Source organism: Phocoena phocoena, chromosome 16 (assembly GCF_963924675.1).
Source record: "Phocoena phocoena chromosome 16, mPhoPho1.1, whole genome shotgun sequence".
Classification (NCBI taxonomy): domain Eukaryota; kingdom Metazoa; phylum Chordata; class Mammalia; order Artiodactyla; family Phocoenidae; genus Phocoena; species Phocoena phocoena.
In genome coordinates, this window is record NC_089234.1 from 9,908,749 (window position 1) to 9,925,048 (window position 16,300).

Sequence of the window (16,300 nt, forward strand, 5' to 3'; positions counted from 1 at the left end):
AAAATACGGGGTGAATATTTCCGCGTTTTGGGTCCGAATATTGGGCGATGATGGTGACTCACTCTTAAATGGGTACTTTCTTAGGCACTTTACTATTTCCACATTTTTATTTTCTCTTAGGTAACAACATCATTTCTTTTCAAACTTGGAGAGCTGTTCACCGTGTTTGTCAAAGACAGACAGACCTAAATTATATGAGGGGTATGCCTAAATACATAATTTTTAATGGTTACCATATTGGAAGCATTAGCCATTATCCCATCTGATCACCAGGAATGCGAGCCAGGCTAGAGTTTCTGGAACAGTCAGGCTACTGTGGCAGAGACAGCTATTAGTGGTTGTCCTGGCCCCCGTGATACCGCCAAGGAGAGTTTTAAGTCCTGACGTGAGTCTGCAAGACACCCCGACAAAGGGTTGGAAGAGAAAACTGCAGCCTGTTTGCTTATCTGTGTTCCAGTGCTTTGAATTCTTTGAGGCCCCCATTTTTATGTTGGCAGTATTTCTTGAGGTAGAGAACTTTTATCTTTATATTGTGCAGAGTTTTTGTCTCTCCCTTCCCCCCTTAAGGAACAAGTAGTACCCAGGCCTTATAAGGCCTCTGTTTGAGGCCCGGATTTTGTCTCCTGCAAGCCCGGTCTCGTAAAGGAGAAGCTTCGAGCCTGTCTGAGCTGAAAACAGCCAGCTCTGCTGCTGCCATCTGGGTGTCTGCGGAACCCCCGTGCTAGGGCACGCGAGGGTGGTCATTTCTGACTTGATTGCAGGACACCAGGACCTTTAAATCTTTCTACGGCTAAGTTTTGATGCCACCTAGATGGAAACTGTGCCCTAGAAAAGTGTGAGCTTCGCTCTTCCAAAGCCCCTGTGCTCTAAGACATCATGGATTATGGAAAAGTAATGCGATATAGATGTCTGTCTGTCCAGACTCCCTCCGTTCCGGCTGGTAGAAAGTACTTTGGCAGTGCTGTGTATGTGAGGGATTCTGTATTCTGTTCCTATGGACAGGAACTGGGGGGGTTGGCCAGTTGAAACTTCTTACCGGGACTGGAGTGTGGCCTCTACGGGCCATCGTAAAGACCAGGAGGACGAGTCTGAAACAGACACTTACCTGCTCTGTGCCCCGTGACATTGCGGTGACGTGTGCAGCTACGTCCTGTGTATTTCTTCTGTCAAGACAGTGGCAGCCCCACAGCAGTGATATTTATTCCTCTCGTGCAAGGTGGCAGAAGGTCGGGAGGGCACCAGGAAACCAGGGCTGTTTTACTACTCTTGCCTCACATGCTGCTGTCATAGTTCCCGGGGAGGCCTGCCACCCATACCCCCTAGCAGGACACCCCTTTCCCTGTCTCTTCCTCCCCTCCTCTCTTGCTGAGGAATCTGTTTAGGGATTTCTTTCTCCATTTCTTCCCCTTCCTGGAGGAATGTCTTTAGGGCTTGGATGCCCCTGACTTTCTCAGACGGAGAGACCTCAGGGGGGATGCATTCCAGGGGTGACCCCCCTGCATCCTTGAAGCCGGGGCTCCCATTTCTTAGCTGTGATCATCTTGACCTTTGAAAAGACACTGGTCCCTAGGAAACCCCAGAAAAGGCTGAATTTGTGTAGTTAGTTGTCCCCTTGGCATATGCGGCTCTTTTCTTCCTTAACAGTTTAAATCTGTCATCCATCCTCCACGAAATGATTGGACAGGGCAAGACGCGGGTTTCCCATCTGTTCTCTGTTTGCGTTTGGGCGCCATTTCAAAAACCACACGGGAAAAGTTTATAGGCAAACATTATAAAAAGTGACAGTCTGAAGTGCTGCTATGGCTGGTACAGCAGCATCAAGTGTTACCTGAAATAGCTCCCTGTTCCAAATTCTCTCCTGTTCCAATTCTCTCCAATTGTCTCAAGACGGCCTCCCGATGACACCAGGGAAGAATTCAGCTGGTCATGTCCAGCGAAGTCCCAGAAAACACAGCCTTTTCTGACTTTTTACAAGACTTGCCCCTCCCTGGGCTCTGCTCACCCCCAGCAAGGATTGATTTCGCTGTGTTGATTTCCTGTGAAGTAAAGCTGGTGACATCAGCGTGATGTCACACCTCTGCCCTGATCCACTGTGGGACTTGGGGTGTCAGGCAGCCCTCGCCTCCTCAATCTCCTCTCCGCAGTTGGAGGCCCCTCAGTTCTACATTCCAGTAGCTCCCAAGGCATCCCGGCTTCAGAGTTTCTTAGGGGTGGGAAGGAGATGCAGCTCCGGACAGGAATCACACACCAGCCGTGTGCAGTGGTGGCTGTTAGTCACACCATTCACTTTTTGATGAGCTGCAGAGATGCCCATCTCTCATTTTTTAATATCAGATTAGTCCATTTATTGGAAAGCAGCTGTGTGATAAGATGCCACTTGTGCTTCTCAAGTGTTTGAAACTTGTGGGGAGAAAGTTCAGATTGATGCAACCAAAGATCTGCACAGCCGAGCTGCCCCCGCCAGGCGTGTGGCCTCAGCAAGTAGAAACACGTGCCTTTTCGTCCTCCCAGAAAGTAAACTCAGCGCCTTGTTTGTTTAACACTTTTAGGTACAGAGACAAAGAATGTCCAGCACTGGTGTGTGCGCTCCAGCCTTCTTGCTTCTTTGTGGATTGTAATTTATATTATGAAAGATATGAGGAAACATTTTCTGTCCGTGGAAGCCTCTGAAAGAGCAGTTGGTGCATAGCAAAGTGGCTTCTGGAGCCTTCTCCTCGTTGTGTTTTGGTGAGAACAGATGACGGAAGTGTTGGGCTGTGTGTGTGCTCTGCATGGATTTCTCCACTCCTGTCTGTAAGAAAGAGTAAAAAGTATGCTACAGTACCAGAAAAAAATAAATGCAGGAAATATTAATATTGCTATAAAAGGTATCGTTTAAATCTCTCAGGGAATACTTTGCCCCGTGTCAACCATCATATTTTATAGAGCAGGCCGTGCAGCTTGGTGGACTCAAGGGGAGGCACCGACCTGTGACACTGGGAGGTGATCACATCACAGTTAGAGGGGTGGGTAGGGTACCGCAGATGCAGCATGACCGATGTCAGAGGGAGCCGGCCCGTCGTCTCCACGGAGCAAAGTGGGGTCGGTACCACTGTGGAGGTGTCCACAGAGCACTCGGGAAGAGAAACCAAGCCCCAGTGGCCGCGTGGGAGGGGCAGGGACAGAGCTGCCTCCACTGAGCCAGTGGTTTGGGTCTCGGGCTAAGTGTCCGTGCCCTGGGATGTCTTCGACGCAGGAACCTACGAGCTGGGCCACGGGAGCTGCTGGGTGGCCTGGGATGGGTGTGTCGTTCTGCCCCTCACCCCCACCACGTGCCCCACTGGTCTTCCCCGACTTTTAATCCCCAACCTCTTCTCCCTTCTTCCCCCCTTTCTATTCACTCTCCCGTCCTCCCTAAGTTGCGCTGGAAGTCCTAGATCATGCAGGAGTATTGCTGGGTTCTGCCAGGGTTCCGCAAAGCCGCCACAGACCCCCAGATGAGCCTGTTGTGAAATAATCAGCTGGGAAGGGGGGAGCACACACTTTCAGCAACTGCCACTGGTAGTAGTTACTGGTTTCAGACCTTGAAGGTGGATGGCTTAATGTTATGAATGAACATTGTTATCTTATTGATGTATTTGGGGGAATTATTTTACTACCCTTGAAGCTTATCATCTAATTGGAAAACTGGGTGACAGTTTTGTTTTTTTTTTTTTTTTGCGATACACGGGCCTGTCACTGCTGTGGCCTCTCCCGTTGCGGAGCACAGGCTCCGGACGCGCAGGCCCAGCGGCCATGGCTCACGGGCCCAGCCGCTCCGTGGCATGTGGGATCTTCCCAGACCGGGGCACGAACCCGCGTCCCCTGCATCGGTAGGCAGACTCTCAACCACTGCGCCACCAGGGAGGCCTTGGGTGACAGTTTTTGTTTGTTTTTTTTTATTAAAGAAATGAAATCCTTTAGTTTATTTATTTATTTTTGCTGTGTTGGGTCTTCGTTTCTGTGCGAGGGCTTTCCCTAGTTGCGGCAAGCGGGGGCCGCTCTTCATCGCAGTGCACGGGCCTCTCACTATCGCGGCCTCTTTTGCTGCGGAGCACAGGCTCCAGACGCGCAGGCTCAGTAGTTGTGGCTCACAGGCCCAGTCGCTCCGCGGCATGTGGGATCTTCCCGGACCGGGGCACGAACCCGTGTCCCCTGCATCAGCAGGTGGACTCTCAACCACTGCACCACCAGGGAAGCCTTGGGTGACAGTTTTGACCCGGTTTTCCTGGAAATTAAAAGCACTCTTAGTATCTCCAGTCACCTTACCAGTCCTGTTGACCTGGGAGCCAATCATTAGTAGCATTACTCTGTATCTATGGCGATACAAATCCAAGGAGTCTCTCTGATGATCCTCCGAAAAGAGTGGCGCTCGAGATCGTGGTAGTGTCTTCAGCCTTGAAGAATGATGGAGATAGTGACCGTCATGGGCCCAACAAGGTATAGTTGGAAGGTCAGGTTCATATTGAATGGCTTGTTGGATTCTCAAGATAATATCCTGTTTTGGGGGCATTCTTGCTTCTCAGGAGATGAGGAAGCTGAGGCCGAGAGCCTAGATAGGAGCAGAGTGGGCTTGGACCTCAGGGCTTCATCCTTTTCCCAGGCAGGCCGCACGCACTTAACCAGCATCTCCTGTGTGTCCAGCCTGAACAGGACGTGGTCCCTACTGCCCCGTGTTACCTCCTTCTGCAGCAGCAGGTGGTAGTGTCCTTTTGGTGATGTTGGTCCAGCATCTCAGATACTCCTGGTTTCAGCAAGACCTTGTGGTTTACCCATTTCAGATGAAGGAAAGACTTCTCAGTCAAAATGCTTTCCTTTAAAAATGGAGAAATCATAATTCCACCTTTGTCCGGAGAGAAGTTTTTCTGCATCATAATTGCAAGTGTCTTGCTTTTTTTTTCTTTTTAAACAAACAAAACAAAACAGAAACAAAACAGTATTAGAGCTTTCCAGTGCCTCCATGAAATAGGGACATGGCTTCCCCTTATCTGAGGGCCAGGACAGAACAGGTTGGCCCTACGGGTCCTGGGCTGTCCTTTAAGGGGGGAAAGTGTCGCAGCTTCTGGCCAGCTGGCTTCTTGCTCCGTCATCTCTTGATGACCAGTGCTGGCTCAGAGGAAAGCAGATTCCACAGCATTCTTGGTAACTTGCTGATCATACAATGTGGTTGTAATAAATATCGATTATTTTATGACCCAGGCTAAGCCACTGGCAGCTCATCCTAACATTGTGGGTGCTGTTTCTGTAATCAGTTGTTGGAGACCCAGGACCCAAATGACATCTGATCCTCGCCTTGACCAGCTGTGAAAGGGGTGGGCCGGGTGGCCTTTGGGGGCCCGTCATTTCGGATACTGACTGGCCCTGACTCTAGGAGGTGGGAAAAGGGAGATGCTCTGAGATGACGGGCCAAGCTGATTTCTTTGTTCTTCTCCATTTCCCCTCTTACCCGCATTTCTGCTCAGGATCCAGAGTTCAAAACATTTTTATTAGTCCCTGAATTCAGCAGCCTTATGACTTAGCCTTGGGAGGCCTCATCCGAGGACCTTCCAGCTAAGTTCCCAGCAACATCTATTAAGCATTGCTTTGCCCTTCACTTCTCTCTAGAGAAGACTTCTCTGACCATCCTATACAACAGGAGTTGGTGAACTTGCCCTAAAGGGCGAGACTGTAAATATTTTAGGTTCTGCAGGCCGTTAGGTCTCTGTTTCAACTACTCAGCCCTGCCACTGTCACATCACAGCAGCCCCAGACAATATGTAAGCATGGCTGTGCGCCTATAAAACTTTGTTTACAAAGACAGACGATGGCTGGGTTCGGCCCGGGAGCTGTGGTTTGCCAACTCCTGCTTTGGAGCCCGGAGCCTCCATCTCTGGGCTCTAACCTGCCGCTAACCTGCTGAATTCTTCTCCCTGACACTTAGGACCACCCTACATACTTTCTCGTTTTGTGGATGTTGTATTTATTGTCTATCACCCACTGTAATTAATATCCCGTAAGTGCAAGGACTGTTTTTGTTTCCTGTTGCTTCTTGAGCATCCGGAATGAAAAGCAGCGTGGCCCGTAGTAGGTGTTCAATAAATAATTGTTGAATGAGAAAAACAAACTTTTGAAATGTAACCTGCTTGTCAGTTGGGGCTTTCTGCCCTTGTTTTGGGGTCTGTTTTTCCATGTTAACCATGACTTCTATTTTCTCCTCTTTGTTGTGGTAACCTCCTTATGTTCCCATCCTGTTCAACGTCTGGGCCCTTCTTGGCGTGGATGCCTCGGTGAGGCTAGGGGTGCCCCTTTGGGGGTGCCCGGCCCTCCATGTTGGCTGGCGGTGGTGGTGGGGAGTTGGATTTTTCTAGAACCAGATGCGTGCGGCTCTTGCTGGTCCTTGGATACAGGGACTGAAACGTGAAGTAACTTTCTTTCAATCTTATGTGGGAGATTGGTCCAGGCCACATTCAAAAGGACAAAACAATTGCCTTGTGATGTTGCCCTGCTTTGGAACCGTCCCAGAGCTGGGCAGCTTTGTGTTTTTCTGGGCCTGGGACTCTGGGTACCATTCATAGTTCTCACTGTGGAGGATGAAAGCCGATTCATAGACCCTCGTGGGTCCCGGCTGGCAGCTCCGGCTGTTCTTAAAGACGCACGGCTCCTTGTCAGTCCTTTCGCGGAGGCTGGATCCTGCCAGGTCCCATCTTGCCCTGTTCGAAATGATCACCTTCCATGTGTCTGCCTGGGGCAGGGGAGGGGCTCACAAAGAGCCACAAGACCTCAGCCCTTGCTTCAGGATCTTGGCATCTCCTCTGGGGACAGGACAAGTCCATCAGAAATGTCATCCGTCCCCAGGAGCTGGGGAAGAGGGGAGACCCGCTTCACTCTGGGCCAAGGTGGCTGGTGGCACACCCTCATCCGGGAGGGCACGAGTGATTTGGGCCTTGAAGGACGGGTTGGTGTTAGTGTGGAGGCAAGGGAGGAAGGAACAGCCCTAAAGGAGACAAAGGCCGAGGGCTGAGGAGGCTGAAACCCGGGGTGTATGGCGGGGGCTTATGGGCAGGGAGCGGTCCAGCTTTCCGAATGGAGCAACAGTCCTGCAGCCTTCAGCAGCTTCATTTCAGGATCCATTTAAGTGTAATGGGGACTGGGGACCGCCTCTTGGCTCCCTGGGGGCATTTTTCTCTTTTCTGTTTTGACGTTAACGCCTCCAGGCTATTATCATTTTAAGAGAAAGCAGTGTATCCCAGCTCACCCAGCACCGAATTAAGTCTCCAGACCAGCAATGTTCTGATCTGAGCCTGAGAGTTTGAGGCATTTCTTTTTAAGAAGCTCAGATTTATGACAACAGGCAGGGTCAGCACAAATAAATAGGGGTGTGTGTGTGTGTGTGTGTGTGTGTGTGTGTGTGTGCGCGCGTGCGTGCGTGCGTGTGTACACAGCCATGCAGTCATGTGGAATTAAACCATTTGTAAAACACACGTTCTCACAGATTAAAAATGCCACGATGATAGACTTTCCTGGGGGTTACAGTGTACGCAGACTTTGGATTGATAATCGACTTTAGAGTTTTCTTGTATAGTGTCTTTCCAAGTTGGGTTTGGGGTTTGTGTTTAACTCTCTACAGTTTGTGGAAACTCAGTGGGGCAGCTTTTGCCGGGTGCTTCCTCTGGTTGGTTTTGGATTCTCCTCTTCTCCTTGGTGAGGGCGGCTTCTGGGGGTGCGAGGAGAAGCAGACACCCTGGGGCTATTTGCAAAGCATGAACTGCCTCTCTTGGGAGTCAAGGGGCCTCCACTGACCTTTGTTGGACGTTCTCTCCTTTCCCTCTTTCCCATCTGTCTCCGTCTTCTCTCTCCCACCTTTCTGCAGAGCCATCAACCAAATACCAAATTTCCCAACCAGAAGTTTACGTGGCTGCGCCCCGGGAATCGCTAGAGTTGCGCTGCCTGTTGCGAGATGCCGCCATGATCAGTTGGACTAAGGATGGGGTACACTTGGGGCCCAACAATAGGACAGTGCTAATTGGGGAGTACTTGCAAATAAAAGGTGCCACGCCTAGAGACTCCGGCCTCTATGCTTGTACTGCTGCTAGGAATGTAGACAGTGAGACTGTCTACTTCATGGTCAATGTCACAGGTGAGTTGGCCTGCCAGCTGTCTGCTCTCTCTCTTCTCTGTAGCCATTTTTCTGGGTAAAGTGTTATTGGACAAGTGAAATCATAGTGGGATCTGCTAATTGGATGCCAGGCACAGAACTTCACAGTTTGTGATCTGTTTTTGAAGTTCTTCTACGGGACCTGGTATATCAGAGAGGCTGGTCGTTAAAAATGACAGGGTTCTCATTGTACAGTAACATTTTTCATTTAAGACAGCACACTTTCCTATAAGTAAAAACACATCTTTTTTTTTTTTTTTTTTACCCCCATACCACCGGCATCCTTGGCATTTAGAACATAGAATTGAAACTTGGATGCTGAAGATTTCTGCTTCCTTTTGTTAAAATTTGAGTTTCTCTCCTTGACTTTTCTTCCATGTGGTGAGGAGGGACTGCACAGGACCCCTTTTGCAGCCAAGTTTAAAGTTCCGCTTTCAGAATATTAGTAAATGGTCATAAGGCCACACGGGGGCTAAGTTTTTCTAGCGACTAATTGCTTTCTTGAAGTAGACCCCGAGTGCTGAAAGCTCGTGTTGGAAAGAATCTTTGGATATTACACAATCAGTAAGTTCGTTGGGGACTTGAGTACCATTTGAAGCTTAAAATCCAGTTTCAGTATATCCAATTTTATAGCATGTTTAAACAAGGTGAAAGCAAAAAACGTTGAGAATCATAATATAGACGAACTATCATCATGGAGTGAAAATTTAAGCCATTAAAACCATCTTAACTAAACATGGTCTCAGACTTCTTGCCTGGGTTCCTGGGTTGTTGAATCCCCTTTCCAGAAAGACTAAGTTGTAGATGATTGCAACCTTTGGCTCTGCAAAAACACAACCATGGATATGTTCTTTTGAATACAGATGCCATCTCATCCGGAGATGATGAGGACGACACAGATGGCTCGGAGGATTTTGTCAGTGAGAACAGTAACAGCAAGAGTAAGTAATTGCTGTCTCCGAAGGTCCCCGAGAGAGGAGAGCTCAGTGGGAAGGCCTGACTCTAAGCTGTCTCCCTGTCGACTCTTCGGGATGCTGTCGCCCGCGGTCCCCACCTCTCTCCACTGTGTCTCCTCTCTTGACTTTCAAATCTGAGAATAAACCAGTGTTACTGTACACCCTTCTCTACTGTTTGTTCTTTCTTATTGTGTCAGTAGCCGCTTTTCTTTTGAAAGCAGTTATGACTTTTCTTTCCTTGGTTTTCCTTTTTCCTCTGGCTTCTCACTGTTTGGAGACGTAAAGCCAGTAGAGCCATGTAACATCCTGGTCTCTTTCGTAAACTTCGACGGTGCTTGGCTTGTCCCAGTGGTTCTCCACGGGGGGTGATTCTCCTCCTTCCCCCTCCCCACGGGGACACTGGGCAGTGTTTAGTTGTCTCAGCACAGGAAGTTGGGGGGATGCTAGTGGCTTTGAAGAGGCCAGGGATGCTGCTAATAAACATCTTTACAATGTACAGGGCAGCCCCATAACAAAGAATTATCTGGTCCAAAATGTGGATAGTGCCAAGGTTGAGAAACCATGGCCTTGTGAAACATTATTGCTTGCTGAGCAGAAATAAGGGAAGTGTATCTTACGTTGCAGATAGAAAAGGGGGGCAACAAATGCTGTTTGCGTATTTAAAGGCAGGTAAAGCACTGCCGTAACTGACACTAGGAGGCCTTTACATGGTGAGTGAGATCATGTGGCCTCTCAGAGCTGGGCAGCCTCGGTTCAAATGCTGCTCCACCACTGCCGAGTTGGGTAACCTTGGGCAAGTAATTTAACTTTTGTGCCTCAGTTTCTTTATCTGTAAAATGGGAATAATCGCAATATCTTTTGGGGTTATGAGGGTTAGTGAGTCCATATTTGTACATTGCTCAGAAAAATATTTGTGAGTGTTTATTCAATAAAGAAGATCACATATTTCCAATAACATGGTTGGAATATTTCCAAAGTGATTTTGCATTGGTCAGTGGCATTCTTTGCTTAGATGTTATATTCTACGTTTCCTCAAAAGGATATTACTTTAATAACTTTAAACAAGGCCTAAATAATAAGATAATTCATTATTAAAATAGACCCAGGGCTTTTTCAAGGAAGAAGAGAAAAATCCATGTTGTCCGGCACCTGGGATAATGTTTTGCTTAAGTGGGGAACTGGATTTGTCTCTTGAGTCTCCTAGCAGCTTAGGCAAAAAGGGAGGTATTTCGGCTCATGTAGTTTTCACTCTTTGGCAAGAGAAAGCTTGCGACCACTAGCGTCAGCGTCACTTAAGAACTTACTGGGAATGAAAATTCTCAGGACCCACGCCGGACCCGCTGAATTAGAAACTTTGGGAGTGATTCTGATGCACAGGAAGCGTAAGAACCGCTGGCTTAGGGATTCTCACATGCAGATCTGCTTCCAGAAGGAGTTTATTGTTAGAGATCTCGTTGGTAAAACAGTGGGTAATAAGGCGAGTAAAAGCGTCTTCTGCTGTGCTCTGTACCAGCCTTCTAATGAGGTTGTTGTCATCATTGCGATTTAGTCATAAAACACTGGTACGTTACAACAGGCCGCTCGCTTCTTATTAGTTCTCTGGCTCCGGCAGGAGAGGCAGTGACCCTGACAGTGATGAAAAGGGTCTGCTCTGGGCCGACTCTGGGCTGGCTGCTGGTTCAGTCCGTGCCCCCAACGACCAGATAAGGTGGGGAGAGGAGTTGTTTGTGTTTTATTCATTGACAATTTGTGATTCAGTGAGCCCAAAGCAGAGCTGCAGTTCAGTCAGAGAGGCCTGTTGCATGTCTAATCACAGCGCCCCTCTGCCAATACTCAGGGTGATGACGGGGGTGAAGGGAGGATGCTCGCGCAGTTGTTTACAGCTCTAAAGTGGTACCCACGTGTGGGAGCCATTGCTGGTGACTGGGACATCAGATTCAGCGCGGTTCTGTCGGCATGCCTGGGAACCGTGTCGTTCTGGTGATCAGTCCCCTGCCTAATAGCATGTTACCCGGAATATGCAGGAAGTTATAAGATGTAACAGCAGGGTAGGCTGAATGAACTGAATCTCTCTCTGGTGACTCTCTTTTCATCCTGAATACTAGTCCTGACTGCTCAGTGCCCAGAGTGTTGCCTTTAAGGCCCGCCAGCCCACGTTGAGTGAATTGCCGTGCCTTCCTGCACCTTGCAACCAGGGTTCTTTGTAATTAGCTCTCGAATGACACCAACTCTGCCCCGAAGTGGGTGCTCTGCAGTGATTAAGGGCTGGTGTTAGCTGTACCAGGCAGATACTGCTGTCGGGAACTGCCTCTGTTCGGTGCCTGTGAAACATTAGATGCGATTTAAAGTGATAGCAGTTCTTAGCTGGCTGCTTGGCCTCTGCCATCTGCTAGTGTGATTAGGCCGGTCAGATTCACAGGTGCAGCCTGGGGCGGCTGAGATGAAGCAGCTGTGGCCTGTGTGGACAGAGGAATGCCATGGCCAGGGTAACTGGCAAGGCGGGGAAGGGGATGTTGCCATTAAGACAATTTTTTGCCACCTCGAGTGTCAAATGCCTGACCTGATTAATAGGGAAAATTGTAGAAGCACTGAATTCTTTGCATTTTCAGCCACCTGGAAACCACTCATGTGTCCAAATTGATTCCTTCGGTGCCTTCTGATTGCCTGGAGATGCCACTGGGGTGTGTTTGAAAGTTCCCCTTCAGTGAAGTTAACAAATGATGCTCCAGTGACCCTGTGCTGACAGTGATAGCTCTGAGCTTCTCTGAGAAGGGTTTTTCTCTTTTAGGATTGGTCTACGTTACTTCTCCATCAAGTGACTCCAAAAATAGGTTGTAGGTTACTCTCGTTGCTGGTATTCTTGTTTGTCTAATTTTGTCAGTTAACTCTCAGAAGCCAAGCTTATCTGCCTGGTAGAGTTCTTCTTAGATTCTGTACGGAGTACAAAAAGTATGGTAGTCAAATATAATGGTGAAAAGAACAGTCAAAAATTAAGGCAGGATTGTTGCATTTTGGCCGTGAAACTGGTATCCGTTAACCTCCAGGTCCGATTTGAGTTTTATAGGAATGTACTGCAATGGTCAGGTTGATCTGAACTCTTACCTCATCCTGCGAGACCCAGCTCAAAAGTGGGCTCCTCTGTAGAGGATTTCCTTGTTTACACTGGGCGATTGAGTGGCTTTGAATGTTGTTCACGGGTTCTGTTGTATCACAGGTAGTGTACATTGTATCACGTGTAGTATCACGTAGTATCTCAGACCTGCCTTTTCTGGTAGATTGCTTCTGGAGGGCAAGGACTAGCCTGGATGTTGAATGAATATTTTGTGGAACTACCGTCCTCACGTATATCTTTTACAGATCCCATTAAAAACAGAGCAGCGTTCAGGTTTGGTTTGTACATTAAGAGAATAGACTGGTGTTTCTCAAAGAGTATCCCTTGGAACCCTAGTTCAGCATAATTCTCTGCCAAAAATGAGTTGTATTTTGAAATGAATTTGGAAAATACCTCCTACTCTGACCTTTCTTGAAGACTTACAGTGCCTATCAGCCTGTTACAAGCTCTGAGAAGTTCTGTAGTAAGACATCTGTTTCTTTTTGTCCTTTCCCAGGGTTTTCCAAACTTACTGACCGTTAAGACCCTTTTTAAAATATAGCATCTATTCACATCCAGCTGCACGTGCTTTGAAAATCCCTGCAATGGGCTGATTTGATTGATCTGACTCTGCCTCCCCTTTAAGTCAAGTTCTTCCATCACAGATGTGAAGGGCATTCTCCGGTCATATTTTAGCAGCTGACTAGCTGATGACCTCACACTTGACCAGTGCTAGACGTTTTCCTGAGTGGAAGAATCTTGTGACGTCACTGCAAGCCCGGCTGCCAGGAAATAATGCTGCTACATACGCCCTTTGGTGAAAGAGACTTTCTCCGGACAGAAAGTTGTGATTTCAAATGCTAATTTTTGAAATGCGTCCAGGTTCAAGCTTTGTGCTTTAGCTTAAAAAAGCATAACTTAACTAGTCCTTGCCTTCCCTAGGTTCTAGGTATCTTAATGGGTTATCTGGCAGCAAATAGACAGACGTGTCTGTCCGTTTTTTTCGAGGTACTTTTTATCACCTCAGACTTGTGTTTAAGTGATTCCTGTCTCTGGAGAACTTGAGGCTGACTTCTTGGGAAGGGCATGAGTGACAGAAGGTTCAGGTTGGCTGCTTAACTAGAGGGAATTGATAGTAAGACAGCCGTATCAGGTGGAGTGGTTCTTTCTATTGAGTGAAGAGGGAGAAGGTAATTTTTCTATTTTGGCTTTATTTTCGTTCAGACCTGCATCTGCCCATCCTCCATATTAGGGAGAAAGGCAATTTTTTTTTTTTTTTTGTAAGCAACTGGGGAAAATGAAGGTTCTTGGCCTGAGATTCTAAACGTTCATCGATAGACCTGCTGATCGTAACAGTTCACCGTCTCCTTGGCTCTAATTGGGATTTTCCTTGGAAGAGATCGTACCTAAGTTGGTAAATGCTGGTTTCTTAGTTGTGTTGAAGTTTCCAGGAACTGAAGAAAACAAATTTTTAGAAAATGTACCAGCTGCCTAAAGTTTTCAAAACACCTTTGCGGTGAAAACCTCATTACAAGTTGGTTTGGGTGTTTTATCACAAAGGCCGGGGATGGTGTTGCATCCATTCGGCCAGATTGAGTGTCTTTTCTTTCTCGGCCTCCCCTCTGGTCCAGCAGCATCACCGGCCACTAGCGGGTTCTCTTTGGAAGGCAGAGCCTGGGAACTCCCCCAAGCAACTGGTCTCCCAGTGGACTTAGGCGTTTCACACGTGGGTCGCTTGCCTGGTTTGTTTTAATGTATTTCTCATTGAATGCCTTGTTGGTCAGCAAGCTGTTGTTTTAATGAGATTTCTCAAATAAAGCCCCCCTGAGCCCCACAGTCACACCTTCACTGACATCTCCATATTTTGTTAGATTTGTTTTCTGTTTCTCTGTGCAAAACTGAAGACAGATGAACTGCAGTCTACTGCAAGGATGGGGTAGAGCTCTCAGAGACGTGCCTCCTTCCCTCATCAGGGGTCAAAGCATTGAAATGTCCTGATTAGTGATATTTTTAAAGGCACTAATTATAGACTTAAGACAGAGGCCTTAGTGAGGCTTTAGAGAGTTTGTGAGACTTAATCTAAGAGCTGAAACAGGCTGTTGTTTTTCTTTTTTTACATCAATAAAAATACAGTTGGCAGTCATCAGCGGCCACAGCTCACATAAATCTTGAACTTTTGACTTAATTACCATGGGAGAGTTCAAAGGGCAGCATGGAGTGGTTGAAAGAGCACTGCTCAGGGAGCTGGAGACTTGGGTCTAGCCTCAGCCCAGCCTCTGGCCATGTGACCTTGATCAAATCACTTAACCTTTCTGGATGACATTGATCACACCAGCCGTTGGGCCAGATGGTCACTGAGGTCCCTTTTGGTACAGTGGTAATTTGAGTCCATGTTTTTCCTTTAAACCACCAGGCTGTATTCTCTCTATTTGGTGAGAGAGAGAGAGAGAGAGAGAGAGAGAGAGAGAGAGAGAGAAGACCATAAACCTTCGATGTCAGGGTGGGGATACGTAAGAGTTTTTGTGGGAGCTGGCTCAGCAGCCCATGTTTTCTCCTTAGGTTTAGGTTGCAGGGTCAAAATAAATCCTCTGGTCCTATCATTTGTTGACAGAATCAATATCTGTGTAGACTATAGATAGATACCTGGAAAGAATGTTAGAACCGCGAGGGGTTCTGAATCAGAACATTCAGTTCAGCTCCCTCATTTTATAGCTCAGGCTTTTAACAGTCGTCCATCTGGTCTGTCCATCCATCCATCCATCCATCTGCTCAATAAACACTTGAGTGCCTGCTTCATAGTCCGAAGGTGGCTCGAACTGCGCACTCCAGGTGATCTGCCCTTATGGGTCAGCCGACATCGAGAGGAATATATTTCAGTCTGGAAACACCCTGGGCATGGAAGCAGACATAAATAACCAAGAAGATGGTGGACCAGAGAAGGAATGATGAATCTTTATTGTGGGTTGAAGGGGGGTTAAGAAAGGCTGTGTTGAGGGAACCTTGAGGGAAGTTTCTGTGGGGTTATAAATCTGCTTAACCAGCCACAAGTTAAGAGACTTCTGTTGTATTAAATTAAAATTCTACTTACTTGGTATTATTACTAACATACATACGTATCTGTTTCGGTGTAGAAAATGATAATGAGTCAATACGCTAAACCTTGATGATGGGCTTGTATTTATTTATTTATTTTGGCTAGGTCTTACTGTTCCCTTAACTTGGTCGTTATTAGTATTTAATGACTAAGAGAATGTCTTTCTTTTGCTACATACTACAGCAGAAGAAAGTGTCAGAGCAGAAGGGGCCATACCTATCATCTAGGTCAACTTATTTCCTCCTGACTTAAGTATAATTCATGTTTTATGCCATCAGGGGTTTATACCACAATTCCGTCTCTACTAAACATATCCCTAAGATTATGTCAGGGAAGGTGTACAAAGTGGATGCCGTACACCTCTTTCAAGCAACATGATGTGGCCTTGGCCATCCGTATTGAGCATCTACTGTGTGCTAGAGTCTTCTCTGCTTTTGTAGATCATTAATTTGTTAAGTGAGTTCCTCCTCCAAATGAAAGTTGTTAGTGCTGTTCACAGCCTTGGGATAGAGAGGCCTCATTAGGTAGAGGAGCTTTTTAGGAGCCTGGTCCCTGTTTCTCTCCAGCTGCATCGTAGTTCTTGGGGTGGGGACCCTGGCATTTCCATGTGTCCAGACTGCAAACATAGCCGGAAATACTGAAGACAGGAAGAGTTCGCAGAGGACATAGGACATTGATGATGGAAACACAGCAGGGCCGTTCCTACATTGTAATTATTTTTCTGGACCTTCCAGATTCTTCAAGTTTTCCATAAAACTAGTTTATTTCAGAAAGAGCCGTTGTAAAATAATAAAATAACTCCTCCCCTCCAGCATATGTTCTTAAAAAAATTCGTGTGCTTGACTTCTTAAAGGAAGGCCCATCGTGAAAGCACATGGTGCCTGTGTGACGTCAGCACCCGGAGTGGTGCTGGACACGGAGTTGGTGGTGACTCATCACTGCCACTCAGGGAACCTCGAGAACTTGACCTGATGGCCCTTTTTGTTGAGTCAAGCTTTACCGTTATC

The 16,300-nt window shown here is 47.3% G+C and overlaps 1 protein-coding gene across 5 annotated transcripts in view; it reads left to right on the forward strand.

The window, feature by feature from the left end:
- The window catches only part of FGFR2 (fibroblast growth factor receptor 2), a 103,835-nt gene that overhangs the window by 19,431 nt on the left and 68,104 nt on the right, over nucleotides 1-16,300 (forward strand). For 3 of the 5 annotated variants that reach the window (XM_065894496.1, XM_065894500.1, XM_065894497.1), the window contains 2 exons: nucleotides 7,868-8,134; nucleotides 9,016-9,093. The exons of 1 other annotated variant lie outside the window; for it this stretch is intronic. In XM_065894496.1, coding sequence (XP_065750568.1) covers nucleotides 7,868-8,134; nucleotides 9,016-9,093 — 345 coding nt within the window. The remainder of the gene's footprint in view (nucleotides 1-7,867; nucleotides 8,135-9,015; nucleotides 9,094-16,300) is intronic. One more of the 5 variants, XM_065894499.1, reaches the window with a different exon arrangement.